The following is an 18,700-nucleotide window of genomic DNA, read 5'->3' on the forward strand; positions in this document are numbered from 1 at the left end:
ATGAAGGGAATTAGTACAGTGGATCGAGACTTGTATTTTAAAATGAGCTCATCAAGAACACGGGGACACAGTTGGAAACTTGTTAAGGGTAAATTTCGCACAAACATTAGGAAGTTTTTCTTTACACAAAGAACGATAGACACTTGGAATAAGTTACCAAGTAGTGTGGTAGACAGTAAGACGTTAGGGACTTTCAAAACTCGACTTGATGTTTTCTTGGAGGAAGTAAGTGGATAGGACTGGCGAGCTTTGTTGGGCTGAATGGCCTGTTCTCGTCTAGATTGTTCTAATTCTAATTCTAATTCTAATTGCCAAGCCAATCATAATATTGGATTATTGCAAGAGAGCTTATAAAAACACCACATATTCATCTGTAAGTGTCAAAGAGCTTCATTTTGGCGGAGCTGATTGACCAGACTCTAAGCTCCTGTGTCAGCCGTCATTTATAAGGGGGTGGCAGTAACGCTTTATTGACAGGCAGAATTGCTGGTCAGAATTTAAAGTGCATCTAGCACTTTTTCACACTGCATTTTTTGGATTTTTTGTCAGATTTTACATAAACACATAAAAGTGCATTTTGGAGATTCTAAAAAATCTGTTATTCCCTTAATATTTCTCCCTGGACTATTTCTTATTCTGCATCTTGTAAGTGTGTCATTTGTAATACAATAAGCCTAAAATATTCATATTTTGACAAGCCACACAGCTCCTTTTCATATTTGCTTGCTAAATATTGCTGTCTCGGGTGTGTTCATTTTAAAATTACCTATTGAATTTCTGTACAGTATAACATACTTCAAAAAATTCACCAGTTTTTTTTCTGCTTGTTTTAAGGGTTACAAGTGATTTTACCAGAATATTTGAGAAAACGATTTGTTCAGGCGGCTCTGAGCTATATTGGCTGCAACTCAGAGGGAGAATTTGTTTGTAAGAATAATGACTGCTGGTGCCAATGCAGCTCTAAATTCCCAGAATGCAACTGCCCATATATGGACCTCAAAGCACTTGAAGAAAATCTCATGCAACTCAAAGAAACGTGGACTGCCAGCAATAAGGAGTTTGAGGATTCAGGTATAAGTGGCAACACACTCGAGATTTATAACTCTCTTATGCTTGAAATAATCAATGGTCATTCATCAGTTCCCATGGTTTCAAGGTGACCCCCGTGACATTGGGATACTCATTATGCTGGGTGACTTTAACATTGGGCTCTCCTTTGGTAGCTTTATGAATCTTATTGCTGTTTGCTACACTTAATTAGATTTTTCTTGTTGGTTCCTATTTCAACAAAAACAAAGCCTTTAACAGCTGTGTGAATATTCTAGTATATTCAGAGTCACTTTAGGTTTTGATGCACTTTGATTAAAGTTATATTTTTATATACAGTATATAACTTACCCCTTGTGGTTTGTAGAGCAGAAATAAACACAATTCTGACAGAATGGGCATTACACAGCAAACAGTGTAAAAACATCCATGAAAAAATAATATCACTTTATTCAAGTCATAAAGTCTACATGTTAAGTCATTCATTTGTAGGCTCACATCAGGCAAAATACATGCGTTTTTGGCTAAGATATTCTTAAATAAATACTTTGGGAAAATCAGAGCAGAGGAAACACTTTTACAATGGAATTGAAGACCTGCCTCTCTCTCTCATTCATTGGTCAAGAATCCTGTTTTCAATTAGTTTTATGATTTTAAGCTTTTATTCCGTTTCACTATGTGTATTTGTCAGTGCTAAGATGGAAAGATGTGTTTTAAGATCAAGAAACTGAAACCATAACTCTAAGCTGACCCAGAGTTAAGTGATCAAAAACATAAACTGTAAATTCTAGTCATTATATCTGCAAGGAAATCCTTTGTTGTTTTGAAACTATCTCAAAAGTTGGATACCAAGGGTTGCACATCACCATCTTAAATGGCTGTAATGTCAAGCAAAGTATGATGTGGATCACCTGATGGAAACCGGGAGAGCAACAGTAAATTACATGTCCATTTCTGCAAAGGACCAGGCCAAGGGGATGCCCATGTAACACCTGACTGCGGCAGATAGATGGTCATTTCTGGAGGGTGGGACTGGGAGGTCTCCAACGAGGATCCTGAGCTGTTTCATCATGTGGTAGGTGCGCACTGTACCAGTGTATGCTCCACAACCTGACCCTCCATGATTAAAAAAAATACAAAAATAGCAGCACCCATCAAATAAAATAATCTCACATTAATAATCAGTGAAAAGTCCATATAAAAAGCCAAAAAATAATAGTAAACATTAGATAAATTGTGGCAATGTCTCTGATTTTGCTCTGGTGTTCTTAAAGGCTTGGGCAGGTTTATGGTGGATAAATTAAATGTAACTAAATGTAAATATTAGAACAATCCCCAGGTCTTTCAGCCCAACAAAGCATTCCAGTCCTCTCCACTTAATTCTCCCAAAATAACATCAAGTCGAGTTTTGAAGGTCCCTAAAGTCCTACTCTCTTCCATACTACTTGGTCACGTATTCCATGTGTCCATGGTTCTCTATGTAAAGAAAAGCTTCCTAATGTAAAGTGTAAAGTAAAGTATTACACATAAGAAGTAAAAATGTTAGATTTAAATGCACAACGAGAGATGTGAAACTTGAAAGTACACCATATGAGAAGGACCTACTGTAGGAGTCATAGTGGACTCGTCATTACCTGCTGTACAATCAGACAGTACACAGAACCAATCAAAAGAGCTAATGGGATGTTGGGCTATACAGCACTTTGATGTGTAGAGTACAAGTCCTGGGAGGTTCTGCTAAAGTTTTATAATGCACTGGTGAGGCCTCATCTGGAGTGCTGTGTAGAGTTTTGGTCTTCAAACTAAAAAAGGACATAACAGCACTAAAGAAAGTCCAGAGGAGAGTGACTAAACTGATTAGAGGACTGCAGGGGTGAGCCGTGAGACAAGAGTAAAGGAACTGAACCTTTTCTGTTTAAGCAAACAGAGATTAAGATGGGACTGATTCATTGAACTGTTTAAAATGAAAGGAATTAGTACAGCAGATCCCAGCTTTTACTTTAAAATAAAATCTACAACCAGAACACGGCAACAAAGGCAGAAACATGACTAAGGGCAGATTTCACACAAATGCTAGAAAGTTTTTACTTCACACAATGAACTAAAGACACATGGCATAAATGACCAAGTAGTGTGGAGGAGAGTAGGACTTTAGTGGCCTTCAGATTTCAACTTGATGTTATTTTGGACAATGTAAATGAATAAAACAGTCAAGCTTGTTGGGATGAATGGCCTGCTCTCTACACTACTTTTCTAGTTTTCTAATATTCAAATGCACCTTGCTGGACCATCTTGCTGCTATCCATCAGCCTGACTTCTAACCTTGCTTGTACCTCTTTGCCAGTCTCTTTCTTCTGTGGCCAGCAAGTAATTACTTCCTAGGTAATCTATACATGGGGTTTATTACCCCCATTTGTTTCCCATCGTTCTGCACTAGCATGATGTAGGCCATTGCTACCATTGTGAATTTTCAACCAGTTTATAAGACACACTGGCTGAAACATTTACCTTGTAAATGTTACATATAGAGCTATACATACATTCTCTACAATCCAGTTCAGGGTCACTACAAACCTATGAATATCCTTGCAGCCCTGGGTACCATTCAGGAAATATTCCTGGACTCACCAATTCAGAGTCACCAATTAACTTAAACCTCACATCTTTGGGGATATAAAAAAAAAAAAAACTGGAATACCCTAAAGAAACCTGCACAGACATGATGAGAACAGGCAGACTTCATTCAGACAATATCTCAGGGCTGGTATCAAACCCAAGGTGCTACATCCATGAGGCACCAGCGCTAATTACTGGTCCTCCATTATCCCTACTACAAGAACAACATTTAGGATTTTTCATAAATGGCAATGTTAAAAATTTTTTTTTAAGTATTTTCTGCATAAAGAATGTTTAATGGCCATCATATTTTAACCAGGGTTCCTCCCCTGGCCGGGGTTCAAATCCTTGTTTTATGTTCTGTTCTTTTTTCTGTCATTTATCTGTGTTAAGGTTGCCTTTTTAATAATCTGCTTTTTTCTTTATGCCTGTTTTGTGGGTGGTTCCCCAAGAGGTGGGGCCACCTGTCAATCACTGTTAGGAACTGCCCTCCGCTCTATAAATAAATTCCCATAGTTCCCAGTGGTTCATTTCGAATGTGCTTGGGAGTGGTGAGTTTAAACTTGTGTTTTTTCTGTGCTTTGGATTTTTTGAAACTGTTCTCTGTTTTTTGACCTCACTTTGAATACTGTGCAGTATTGTATTGGGAATTTGTTCATCTGGGATTGCCTTTGTTGGCAACTCCTTCATGTTCTCTGGAGCTTCATAGATTAACAGAACATTCTGTGAAAATCCTGTATTTGCCCTTATAACTAGCCAGGGTTTAATGGCAAATCCCCCTCAGTGGGCAATTTTGGTCATGTTATTTAGGAACTTATGTGTGTTGGGACTCACAGTCATTACAATGGCAAGCTTGTTAATTTCTCAAGCACTCAATAAAAAATGAAAAGGGAAGCAAAATGTCCTCCCTGCATGGAGTTTGCATGTTCTCCCCGTGTCCGTTTCCTCTGGGTACTCCGGTTTCCTCCCACAGTCCAAAGACATGCAGGTTAGGTGCATTGGCGATCCTAAATTGTCCCTAGTGTGTGCTGGGTGTGTGGGTGTGTGTACCCTGTGGTGGGCTGGTGCCCTGCCTGGGGTTTGTTTCCTGCCTTGTGCCCTGTGTTGGCTGGGATTGGCTCCAGCAGACCCCCGTGACCCTGTACTTAGGATATAGCGGGTTGGATAATGGATGGATGGATGGGAAGCAAAATTTTTATCCCTTGGTCTCTGTCTTTTGCCTTTCAGAAGAGTTTAAGCTGTTTATGAAAAGACTACCAACATTTTATGCATTAAACATATCTGCTGTCCAGCATTTGTGGAAAATGGATTTGAACCTACAGCATCGCTACAAACAGCTGGAAACCAGCACGAGTCAACTCCTGAGCAAGGCACAAAGGATTATTAATAGACTTTTCAGCCTTAGTAAACGATGTCGCATGCAGCCTGAGATAACAGTACTCAAAGAAAGGTAAGATTCATTTACATTTATTGAAGAGGGATGTTCATGGAGGTGGCAGGGCATACTAGGGTGGGATTCAGGAGAGCTGAAAGACTGATCTGCGTTCATAATGGCTGCTGACATGGAACACTGTGATCCTGCTCAGATCAAATTCAGTCGTGCTGTTTTGTAATCACGTCTCAGATCTCTCATATATTATGTTATTTGTGATTCTGCGTCCAAAGATTCTCTGTGTACAAATAGCATCCATTACAAGCGTCTTGCTAAAAATGATTATTTACTTTTTAAACTCTGCCTGCTACTTTGATTTACCTGGCTAAAGCTTTATCATTCTTTACTCAATATTCATGTTCCACTGCTCAAAATAAAGGTCAGACATTTTCACACCTTAGAGATTTAGTTACATTGTACAAATATGCAACTGCAGAATAAGTTGCAAAATTTTGTTAACATTTTTACCAAAATATTATTCTTATTAATATCTGTATTGGAATAAGCTTTTAAACACTTAAAAAGTGTCAGTGAATGTCTTAGTAGCACCCAAAAAAAAACTACTATGAAATATCTACAAGTAATATGTATAGTTCTACTCCTTTGAAGCAGTACAAAAATCATGATTCTTTTTCTTCGTTTTTGTTCTTTTCAAATGAGTATTCATAGGATACATATCCATTAGCGAAGACCTGCGACCTATGTGTCATTTTAAAGGGCAGAATGTACTCTGCCCTGACTGTACAATCAGAATGTATTGTGGAATGAGCCCCGGACACAGACAGGCAGACATGTTACCACACGTTTATTTACAATATTTACAATGTCCAAGTGCCACACAACCCCAAGACTTCCCCAAAGTCCAGGCCTCTCACACACTCTGCCTTTCTCTTCAGGCCACCTCCACTCTCTCTTCTCCTGCTTCGTCCTCTCTTCACCCGACCTGAATAAAGGGAGGCGGCCCCTTTTATAAGCACCCGGATGTGCTCCAGGTGTGTTCTGATAACCTCCCACCGACACACCCCTGACCACGGGCCCCTACAAGGTTGAGCTTCAAAGCTCTGTACTTATGGTCCTCATAGCAACCAGGGTGGCTGGCCCCACGTGGTCTGAGGTAGGCGTATCCCCTCTTCCGGTCCTCCAAGGTGTCCCGGCCGGGTTGTCGCCCCAGGCATCTGCCACATTATATATTTGGTAAAGAAATGATACTGTATAGCCAAATGACATCATCCATAGTTGCAAGATTTAAAAGCATCTTGACAAAAAACAATCTGAAATACAGAAAATGAAAAACATAGAAAAGCAGATTGTGGTGTCATTTGAAAGTTGAAACACTCCTCTCATTTAGTAGATAATGGGCTGTCCATCACAACTGAATCAGGACATTGAAGAAAGTAATTATATATTACTAGCCAACCCGCGGCATAGCATACGGCGCATAATCAGGCCGCTGTTTAAATGATTTTTAAGCACAGAGGAAAAAATAAACATTTGAAAAATCCGTAATTTAATAAACCACCAAGAAAAGTAACATTGCAACAATGCACGCTACGAACCAACATACAATTGTCCGTGACTGAAAACCGGAGGAGCACCGTCGCGCCTTCTCCTTCCAAAGCGAAGGACGGGGTTGAACGGCGTTCGTTCAGTACGCACTGCCTGCTTATGTGCCCGCCCCCAACTCCCTACCTGAGTTGCTTTCGTCTGTGTACAGTCCACACGCACCTGTGAATCACGTTGACTGTTAATTTTCCAAACACCGCCTCAGTCGGTTTCCATGTTGAATTTTCATTGTTCTTTACGGTTCCGGCTGCTTTTTTATATATAATCCACCAAGTCACCCGACCATGGGGTGGGGGTTTACAAAGGGTAGGGACATAATCAATGCGAGCGTATGACACGCACATACTGGGAATTTCTTGTTTGTGGGGAACAATTGCAAGCCACGGTCTCCATCACGAATGGGGTTCAACGGCTTACGCATGGCTCCCCGCGCCGGGTAGACACACGTTGATCCATTCAGTGTAGCGCGCGTGCAGTACCGGACATACAAGTGCATCACAGACCTGCTCAATCTCACGTGGCTGAGAGCCACTTGTCCGTCTAAGAATTTGGACGCCGACCGCTGTTGGGTCGTGTAACTATTTGGCAGGTGGGAGTCTCGTTTGTTTTCGGAAATAACCAGCCAAATCGCTCCACCAACTAAGAACTGCCATGCACCACTACCCACAGAATCGAGAAAGAGCTATCAATCTGTCAATCTTCTCCATGTCCGGGCCAGGTGAGGTTTCCTGTGTTGAGTCAAATGAAGCGAAAAACTTCACACCTTCCTGCGTGCGCCATAGGTGTCTAACTTGTCGGCGGCTTAGTGAATCCACGCCCCTTCCGGCGTGCTTTCCATGGTCGTCTTGCTTTAGTGAATTATATATATAGATATATATTTTTAAAATTTTTGGTGTATCTTGAATTTGTATGGGACAAGAAAGAACGGCTGGTGTTAAGAGGTTAGTAGCAACTGAACATGCCCTGAAGTTGAAATCAGTTTTTCTTTGCTAATACCTGGCACAGTTTATTTTGTTTTAAGCCCATTTAATGTGGAATAGGGGAAGATTTCATTGTGACTTTTTTATATTTATTGAAATTTTAAAGAATGATTGTCCCTCATTATTTTCTGATCACATGTATTGAAGTGAATGCACCTGGATTTCATTGCAATTATTTACTTGTTGACATTTTTTTTTATACTCTGTAAATTCTGTCCACTGGTACACTGAGTGCTGTGCAGAGTGGAGGCAGAACCTCTATGTTTTTCCCAGTTGATTCTGGGGTTTGTCGGGGGTGTGTTCTGCTCCTACTCTATTCAGTGATTGCATTAACTGGGTGTAGGGAAGGGTTGTGAGGTCCAGCGGCTGTGGGGCATCTGTTGGTGAAGAAAGATTCACTGATCTTGACTTTGTCGATGATGCTGTGACCTTCACGGAGTCAATGGAGGCTCTGATCGGGGAGCTCGAGAGACTGAGCGAGGAGTCTGAGTGTCTGGGCTTGTGAGTGTCCTGGATAAAAACTCAACATCCAGGCCTTTGATGACCTCCTAGGCACAGCTGTCAGCACTGTGTCTGTCTGTGGAGAGAATATCGAACTTATCGAGAGGTTTGCTTACCTCGGCAGTGACATTCATGTCTCTGGTGACTCTTCCTATGAAGTCAGTAGACAGATTGGGAGTGCACAGGGGGTCATGAGGTTGCTGGAAGGGGGTATGTGGCGCTCCCAATATCTTTGCAAAAGAACGAAGGTCCAAATCTAGTCTTGGTGCTCAGTACTTTGCTATATGGTTGCGAGACATGGACACTATCAAGTGACCTCAGACGAAGACTGGAGTCCTTCAGTAGTCTGTCGGGAAATCCTTGGGTACCGCTGGTTTGAGGCACATTACATACATTGTGAGGGAGTGTCAGTTGTGGCACTCTGGCCATGTTGTGAGATTTCCCGAGGGTGATCCAGCTTCCTTGAGCCTCAATGTTGAAGACCTGAGCAGTTGGACCAGACCAAGAGGACACCTATGTGACACCTGACTGCAGCAGACAGATGGTCATTTCCGAAGGGTGGGACTGAACCTCGTGTCTGCTTGGGAGGCTGCCAATGTGCAGTGGGGGAGGCAAAGTGCTATAGCAGTGCATGCTCCCCAACCTGAACTAACCTGACTGCGAGCTCTGGTTCACGTTTACATCTCTATGACTTTTTTCTGTTCTCACAATAACCATTGGAGACTCTGTCTCTTAACAGTTATGAGGGAAAGGGACTGGGCAAAAATTTCAAAAGGCAGAAAAATGTGTACAAAGAACATACACAGGGAAATAAAGAAAAAAACAAAAAAAAATTAAAGGTCTAAATGAGAATAACAGAATCTGTGCGTATCCTAAAGGGTTCATTTGTGCCAGGATATATTCAACGCTTTTACTCTTGTTTATTGTTTTACATTTTCTAGTGTCACGAGTTGATGATTTCACAGGATAGTTGCCAATGCTATGATGTGAAGATCATTACAATGCACACGTATGTTCATATTTATATTACAAACTTGTATCGGTCACCCAATTTATCTATGAATTTGCTTTTGTAACTTGTATGAAGTTTGTCTTTCAAGAATAAGGCTAAAAACTTAGCAAGATTGATGAGCATTTTTGTGCATGAACCACTGCCACTCAAAAATCAATTGCATAAATAATTCCTAATAGGACTGCTCATTCAGTGGACAGATCTATTTAGGCACAGCAATATGTGTGTGAATAGGGCCTGCTGTGAGTTAGCATCTTGTTCAAGGCTTCAGCTCCCCATGACCTTGAATGATTAAATGGTTCATTATTTGGATGAATACCCTGTCTAACTGCTGTCATTTATTAATTGCTCACAAAAACAGTTACAAAGATAAGAATAATACATGTACCCTAGTGATGCATTAAATCATATTTAGAAATAGCAACAAAGGCTCAAACAAACTTTTGGAGTGGTTACTCACTAAATCCCTTAGCAGTTTATATGACATTAAGGAGATGACGCAGTGGTTTGGTATGTAAATGCTTTGGAGGTCCCTGTATGGTTCCTTACATACCTATATTGGTTTTCAACAAGGTACTGTGATTTTTTATTTCTTCCAAGGACGTGTATGTTAGCACTCTAATTTGACCCCATGTAGTCATGTGCATGAGTGTGTATTGTGATGGACTGGTGAGTGTCAAAGGGTCAGTTTCTGTGCTCATCTGATTTAAGCAATACCACCCTGGGATGAGAGGGGGCACTGATCCTAATCGTATCACCTCTTTCTGTTCCCATAGCTCCGAAAAGATGCCCAATGAGGGTGAATGACTCCGCCCCCTATAAATTCAAGGTGCTCCCAGAAAGTGGTATTTCATTTGGACATAGACTTAACCCTGGACAGAGCTCTACCCCAGAATTGGCTCTGCATCCTTGTGTTTTTGGTTTGTTTTGCGACACAGAGCACTATTTCTGTTTCAGCTGGCACTATTATTTAATGTGGCAACTCGACTGGCACACCATCATTTATTTTGGATCTCAAGGGATAGATCAATTAACCACAATTCAAGAAAAACAACATTTATTTATATAGCACATTTTCATACAAATTATGTAGCTCAAAGGGCTTTACAAGATGAAAAAAGAAAAATATAAAATTAAGATTAGCTAATACTAAGTAACAAAGAATAAAGTAAGGTCCAATGGCCAGGAGGACAGAAAAAACAAACAAAAAAAAACAAACTCCAGAGGGCTGAAGAAAAAAAAAAAACAACATCTGCAGGGGTTCAGAGGCCACAAGACCACCCAGTCTCCTTAGGAAATAAAATATAACTTTATTGTAGCAAATTGAAATTTAAAATGAACCTCAGAAATAGAATCTTCATCATAAAATGACCCCAAAGCAACCAAAATACACATATAGAACATGTTAGAAATTCTAGCAAATATTAAAACAGTAATGGATCTCAATAATCATTCATTTATTTTCAATCCTACTTAATCAAATTCAGTCAAGAGAAACTATGAACTAAAAAATGTCAAAATATAGTCCTGTTTACACAAAAATTGAGATATAGCCAATTGACAACGAAGGATAAGACAACAAGAGAGCCAATGTTCAACCGTAGCAGGCACAGTGAAAGCTCTAAAGGCCTTGGGCGACTGGAAATCCTCCAATGCTAAAAACCACAGCTGCATACATTGAAGTCAAATAAGATGATTTGGGATTCTGCCAGTAATCACTGAATCCCACGATTACTAATAAGAAAAACTGAACAGAGGTGGTTTTGTAACAAGTCATAATAATTGTCAAGCTTTTATTTTGAATAAATGACTAACAAACAGAAATACAATATGAAACGCTGATAAGCAGCTCTGATCAGCATACACTCGACTAACGCACACTAGTTTAAATGCTAACACTGATGGGACAACTCTTACACATATAGGCAGATTATTCTACGTGTTTAGACCCCCAGAGCTAAAGGCTCCATCTCTCACAATAGTTTTATTTGGAACCTTTGGACGAGCAGTATCTTCAGATCTTGATGTGCTTTCCAGATTCCATACATTAATAAATTATGTAAATAGAGCCCACGCCATTTAAAAGCTCAACCTTTATAATGCACTGGTGAGGCCTCATCTTGAGTACTGTGTGCAGTTTTGGTCTCCAGGCTACAAAAAGGACATAGCAGCACTAGAAAAGGTCCAGAGAAGAGCGACTAGGCTGATTCAGGGCTACAGAGGATGAGTTTTGAGAAAAGATTAAAAGAGCTGAACCTTTACAGTTTAAGCAAAAGAAGATTAAGAGGAGACCTGCCTGAAGTGTTTACAATTCTAAAGGGAATTAGTCCAGTGGATTGAGACGGTGACTTTAAAATGAGTTCATCAAGAACACGGGGACACAGTTGGAAACTTGTGAAGGGGAAATTTCACACACACATTAGGACGTTTTCTATACACAAAGAATGATACACACTAGGAATAAGCTACCAAGTAGTGTGGTAGACAGTAAGACTTTAGGGACTTTCAAAACTCGACTTGATGTTTTTTGGAAGAAATAAGTGGATAGGACTGGCGAGCTTTGTTGGGCCGAATGGCCTGTTCTCTTCTAGAGTGTCCTAATGTTCTAATGAAGGAAACAAGAATTTGAAATCACCCCTAAACTTAACTGGAAGGAAGAATTATGGTTTAAAGGATAAGTGTTGGATTTTTCATGTTGAAGTTATTTCTTCACAAATATGCTATACAGTATATGCATTTGTCGTACAAAATTGTGTTATAAACTTTCTATACATTTAAAAAAAATGTATTGCTTGCACTTGAACGTTACATTGTAGCCAATAAGTGGAGCAACACTTAACAACTGTCTTGGCTTTGATAAACGGATATATGTGGTACATTTTTAAGGTTTTCCTCCATGTCCCATTGTGATGGTCCAGGTCGGCCTCATTCTCTCTGTTGCATCTGGGAGCTTCTTGAACCCAAACTGTCAATAGTCGTGAGCCGGATAAATGAGGACACACACTCCGAGGTGTGAACGAGGTACCTGAGCGATCCACTTGCATTTGCACATGAGTGCACAATCAGCTAAGCACCACAGTCAATCCCAGAGCAATGCTGTCATGCATCCATCTTCACCCATTCTGTGTCTACACGCTCTCGGGACTCATTTATTTAAAATCTGCACAACACCATGGACCACTTATCACACCCATACCCTCCATCGTAAAGTGCTATAATTTATCTTGGAAAATATCAAACTTTTCCGATAAGAAAAAAGCCTATGTTATTATGCTAGTAACAATTCATGGCAATTTGATTTAAATGAAAACTACAAATAAAACAATTTGGCCAGCACTTTAAGTAGTCAACTCAACTAGAGATTAATGTATGAATTAATCTTTCAGTCCCCTACATATATATATTCTTGATTTTAATTTTCATTTATTTTCAAGCAGGAAAACAGCAGATGTTTATTTAATGTACAATATGAATTTAATGTATAATGTAATTTTAATGTAATGTGTTGAATCAGCAAAAGCAGTGAGAAAAAAATTACAATGGTGATGGGTGCAGGGTGGCAAGGTGGCACAGTGGTAGCGCTGCTGCCTCGCAGTTAGGAGACCCGGTTTCGCTTCCCGTGTCTGTGTGGGTTTCCTCCGGGTGCTCCGGTTTCCTCCCAGAGTCCAAAGACATGCAGGTTAGGTGGATTGGCGATCCTAAATTGTCCCTAGTGTGTGCTTGGTGTGTGGGTGTGTGTGTGGGTGTGTGTGCCCTGTGGTGGGCTGGTGCCCTGCCCGGGGTCTGTTTACTGTGTTGGCTGGGATTGCCTCCAGCAGACCCCCGTGATCCTGTAGTTGGGATATAGCGGGTTGGACAATGGATGGATGGTGTTGGGTGCATTATTCCCACTAATCCACTGAATTTCTGCTCCCCCATTTTAAGACAAGTAGATGTCATTGATGGAAAATTGTTTTTCAGTGACATTTTTTTTATTTAAGATGAAATAGGAAGAAAGTAATTTGATCTGAAAGACATAACTGAAAGTGACTGTTTTTTAAGTTTATACCCTTTGAAGGATAGGGGGCACCATAGAGTGTCAAACACAAACACACAAAACACAGTCCCAGGTTCAAATAAAGGGGTTTTATTACGAAATACATTGTAACAACAATGGACGACGGTTTCTTTTCTCTGTTTCTCTCTCCCTCTCTCTACACCAAACTGCTACTCCTCCAGTCGAGTGTTGCCTATCTCCACTCCCAGCTCCGACTCTCCTGGATGTGGCAGGGCGGTTCCTTTTATCTTGCACCCAGAAGTACTTCAAGTGCCAGGGAACTGAGTGATGGAAGCCCTTCCAGGTTGTTCCGAAGTCCCAAAGACCATGGAGGACAGCCCAAGATAGCACACTGAGGTAGCACCAGGCACCCAGGGACACTACCCCCATTGACTACTGGTGGTTACCGGCTTACCCGTTCCTTACAGGGCATCTTATGCCCTGATCTCTTTGTAAGCAGGGGATCTCCAGCCTCTTTTTAGATCTGCTTTCCTGTGCCTCCAGGCCAGGTTCAGGAGGGGAGTCCAATATGGCTGCCTGCCACACTTTACACCCCTAACAATAGCATATCATGTGACAACAGTTGTAGTCTGATAGCAGAGGCTTTATTTTAGAATGTAATGGTGGAATAATAGTGTAATATGATTCACATACAAAAAGTATGTAACCTAAGTAACCTAATTTAATTTAGGTTTGTGTGTGGACAATAATAAATAAAGAAGAGTCTTAACCCATGATGACTCAGTAGACAGCCTGGGAGAACATGGGGGGTCATGAGGTCACAAAAACTGGTCACTAATTAAGGAAAGGGTTAGAATGAAAACCTGCAGCCACTGTGGCCCTCCAGGACCGGAGTTGGAGACCCCTGGTTTAGCATAACAGGCAGGCAGTTTCAAGTTCTGTTTTATCCTTTCCCTTTTAGTCAGTAACAAAATATTTCAGTTAAATATCAGTGGGTTCAGAAAGTATTCCAGCCTCTACCTTTCTGCATTCTTTCCTGCGTTGTAGATTTAATTTTAAATGGACAAATTGGACATTTCTTCCCATTAATCTGCACTCAATAACCCATAATTACAAAGAAAAACTGAAACTTCTTATTCATATACATATCCAGACCCTAACTCAGTACATTGTTGAAGACCCTTTGGCAGCAACTTCAGCTTTATATTAAAATTAAAATATATTAAAATGTTATACTTTTCATTCTGTTTGTTGCTAGGAGGATGCAATGTATCATGGGAGTACTGTATTGTGAATTGTGTCTTGCATTATGCATTATATGTGGATTAAGTACATCATTTCATGCCGAGTAAGAATATGGAAGATGGGGCAGCATGCATGTACCTTGCCTCAGGCAGTATTATTTAAAGTGCTGGCCCTAATAAAGAGCAATTAATAACAGTGATTGCAGCTGTTTAGGACTAAAATACTGTATGCAATTAAATGTGAAAAATCTCGACAAGCAACCAAAGTTGAGCAAAAAAATTTTGTTTGAGCAATAAATGCTTTAACAATAACTGATTGCTTAGTATGGAATTGGGCTGGAACAAAAACCTCCAGAACTGACTATTCAGGCATCGAATCTAAAACATATTGTTGGTAATGATCAGTCACTTTAGGTTGTGCCTGGAACAACGATATTCCACGTACATGCAGCTAAAATAATTCTTCTGTGCATAGTTTGGATGAGAAAATAGGGAATCCAGGGAGATCTTTGAGCAGAACCACTCTTGCTTTGTACTGAAATGGCCTTAGGAGGATTAGGATCCACTGAAATGTCTTTTAGCAGGTGTGGTTACTGCTGTTGGGATTGAGAGGTCTGGAGTTCCTATTGGGGATAGTAAGGTCTGCTCTAGTTATATCAGTTAACAGTACACTCACCAGTCACTTAATTAGGTAGCCCCTACTAGTACCAGGTTGGACTCCCTTTTGCTTTCAGAACTGCCGTACTTCCTCATGGCATTGATTCAACAAGGTGCTGGAAACATTCCTCATGGATTTTGGTCCATATTAACATGATAGCGTCACATAATTGCTACACATCCATGATGCAAATCTCCTGTTCCAGCACATCCCAAAAGTGCTCTATTGGATTGAGATCTGGTGACTGTGGAGGCCATTTGCATCCAGTGAACTTGTTGTCATGTTCAAGAAACCAGTTTGAAAAGATCTGAACTTTGTGACGTGGCACATTATCTTAATGGAAGTACAGTAACCATCAGAAGATGACGGTCATAAAGGGATGGACAAGGTCAGCAACAGGACTCAGGTAGGCTGTAGCATTGAAATGCTGCTCAATTGGTACTAAGGAGCCCAAAGTTTGCCAAGAAAATATCCCCCCATTGCATCACCACCACCAGTCTGAAAAGTAGAAACAGTAAAGACAGGATGGATCCATACTTTCATGTTCTTGGGACCAAATTTTGAGCCTACCATCCCAATGTAACAGCAGAAATCAAAACTCATCAGACCAGGCAATGTTTTTTCAGTCTTCTGTTGTCCAATTTTGGTGAGCCTGTGTGAATTGTAGCCTCAGTTGCCTGTTCTTAGCTGACTGGAGTGTCACCTGGAGTAGTCTCCTGCTGCTATAGCCCCATCTGCTTCAAGGTGTGACGTGTGGTGTGTTCAGAGATGCTCTTCTCCATACCTCATTTGTAACCAGTGATTATTTAACTTACTGTTGCCTTTCTATCAGCTCAAACCAGTCTGGCCATTCTCCTTTCATTTCTGACATTAACAAGGAATTTTCACCTAGAGAACTGCCACTCACTGATATTTTCCCTTTTTTGGACCGTTCTCTGTAAACCCTAGAGATGGTTGTGCATGCAAATCCCAGTAGATCAGCACTTTTTGAAATACTCAGACCAGCCCATCTAGCGCCAACAATGTACAAAGGCACTTAAATCACCTTTCTTCCCCATTCTGATGCTCACTTTGAACTTCAGCAGGTCATCTTAACAATGTCTCTCTTTAGATCTGTTTACTTTGTGTGATTCCTGGCCAGGCACTGAAAGAGAGTCCAATCCAGCAGAGTTACAACCCTAACAGTAGCATATTATGTGAAAACAGTTGTGGTCTGATAGTAGAGCCTAAATGCATTGAGATGCTGTCATGTGATTGGCTGATTAGATATCCTTCTATATAAAAGCGGTCGGGATTCTCCTTCTGTCTCGTGAGTGCTACGCAGGCGCGGAGTTTCACACACGCCCCGTCCATTTTGCAATGCACGATGGAATTTGTAGTTTCGTTTTTCCAGGTAAAAGATGATTTTCTACTCCAGACTGTGCGATATCTTCTTCTTCTTTCTTACTAGATAAAATCGGTCAGGATTGTCCTTCCGTCCCGTGAGTGGAAAGCGTAGCGGTATTCCACTTATCACAGACTTACTACTTGCAGCTTGCGGATGCGGCGACATGATGTGAGCAGAGTTCTGGTGCTCCCATCGTTCCCTTGCTTTTCTGCGCGATGCGCTGGAAAAATAGACAAAATTATGTCTCTGGAAATAATTAATGTTGATGGAGTACAAATGCCTCACGGTGTAGTAAATATCAGGGGGGTTCAAAAGGGCGACCTCAATATCGAAAAAAAGTTTAAATTTCATCACAAAAATAACAGAAACTATGAGTATTAAAGTAATACCGCTCAAATGCAATATAACCAAATTAATGAGTTTGTATAAAATATCAAATTGATTTGCATATTGAATTGCCTTAAGAAGTGGTCAACTTAAAAGTCGGTCACCTTAAAAGGCGGGTCAGCCTAGTTTGCATTAACAAGCAGTTGAACACGTGTACCTAATAAAGTGGCCAGTGAGTGTATACAGTTACAATAATTCTGTCACGTCTCCTCCTATTTTCTGCTTAGACCAATCTTATTCAGTCTTAAATCTTAGAATTAGGTCTTAGAATTAGACTACATCCACACTACTACATTTTTGTTTAAATACACAGACATTAGTCTCCATTTTTGCCTTTTAGACCCACTACCCCAGTCTTATCAATCCCCCAAAATGAAGACTTTTAAAAATGCTCTCCAGAGCTGTATATTTCTGAAAACGCCAGCTTGGCATTGCAGTGTGGGTGGGTGAAAACACAGAGTTTTGACAATGCAGATTCTAATTGTGCATATTATGTGACCCTTCCCTGATTGGATCATACTTATTACATCTTGTTCCCTGATTGGTCACCCTTCACAGAAGAAAACCACATTCCAATATAATGTACATACAGGAGTTTTTTCCATAACACTTGTTGTGTTGCTTTCCTATATGCTTCTAGATAGTGTTTTGTTCAGTTTAAATGCTTAATACTTGTGCAAAATGTAAATTTGTAGATCACTAGCATTTTGAGATAAATCCCATAGCTGAAAGCATAACCATCCCTTAAAGAAGGACATTTGCCCCTCCTGTTTCTGCCAGTGCCCACATGCCTATTACCACCATATGCCTTTCATTTGTTTTGGTGTAGGCATGGATACTTTCATAAACAATGGGAAATAGCTAGTGTGAACTAAGATCGTTTTAGTTTAAAAATGACATTTTTAATGTAAAACTAGGGAGCTTCGCCCCCTGCTCGCTTTGATCGCCAACCCCCCGGCCTGCACTATGCGCCAGCCACTTCACGTCTCTGCCACTCGCGTATGTGGATTTCACTTTCACCAAACAACAAATCTTTTAATTCTCGTGGATACGCCTCTTCATTGGGAAGAAACACTACTTTTCCCTGATGACAACACGAATTAGACAATCTACAAGTACCAGATTTAAAGTTTAAATCCAAACAATATATTCAATCTCTTTTTGCTGTTCCGTTATTTCATCAAGTAATAATTTCTGTGTGTTTGAGTTAATGCAATCTTTACTATAATTTTTTTGAGACTTTCAAATTTTAGTGCTTTCATTATCTCTAACCTGCTCTGCATGTGTATTACGCCAATGTTTTTGAATTCTTTACAACGTTCTACTTTGTCATCTACTCTTTGTCTTTTATTTCCGGCCCTGGGCATGGTTATATCTCTTGGCATAAAGTGTCGTCTCGCAGGACGTGAAAGTATCTGTCTGGAAAAGTCACGTCTCGTCCCAGGATATTTTTATTTTAATAGAGAGACATAGTTGTGTGGACATAATCTTAGTCTAGTAGCTAGTATTTGTATTTTTTGTAATACTTTTTGCCATCTTATCATAGGCAATAATAAGGAAAAAGGACAATCTCAAACCTACTTAATCGATTTTAGCTTTGTGTGAGTCCAGCTCAGCAATACCACCTCTAAGGCAGAAATCCTCACTTGATGGGATGTGAGTCCATTGCAGAATTAAGTAACCCTTAAGATCAGTGAACTCAAACTCCGGTCCTGGAGGGCCACAGTGTCTGCAGGTTTTCATTCTAACCCTTTTCTTAATTAGTGACCTGTTTTTGCTGCTAATTAACTTCCTTTGAATTAATTTTAATTGAGTTGCTCTTGATGACTCAGACACCTTAATTGTTTCTTTTTCTTTAATTAGCAGCCAAACAATA

At 40.3% G+C, this 18,700-nt stretch overlaps 1 protein-coding gene across 1 annotated transcript in view; it reads left to right on the top strand.

Moving 5' to 3' along the window:
* brinp3a.1 (bone morphogenetic protein/retinoic acid inducible neural-specific 3a, tandem duplicate 1) overlaps positions 1-18,700 on the top strand; it is a 171,328-nt gene that overhangs the window by 136,134 nt on the left and 16,494 nt on the right. Inside the window, exons 6-7 of the mRNA XM_039735649.1 lie at positions 835-1,071; positions 4,891-5,113. Coding sequence (XP_039591583.1) covers positions 835-1,071; positions 4,891-5,113 — 460 coding nt within the window. The remainder of the gene's footprint in view (positions 1-834; positions 1,072-4,890; positions 5,114-18,700) is intronic.

The sequence above is a fragment of the Polypterus senegalus genome, chromosome 14, assembly GCF_016835505.1.
Source record: "Polypterus senegalus isolate Bchr_013 chromosome 14, ASM1683550v1, whole genome shotgun sequence".
NCBI lineage: Eukaryota > Metazoa > Chordata > Cladistia > Polypteriformes > Polypteridae > Polypterus > Polypterus senegalus.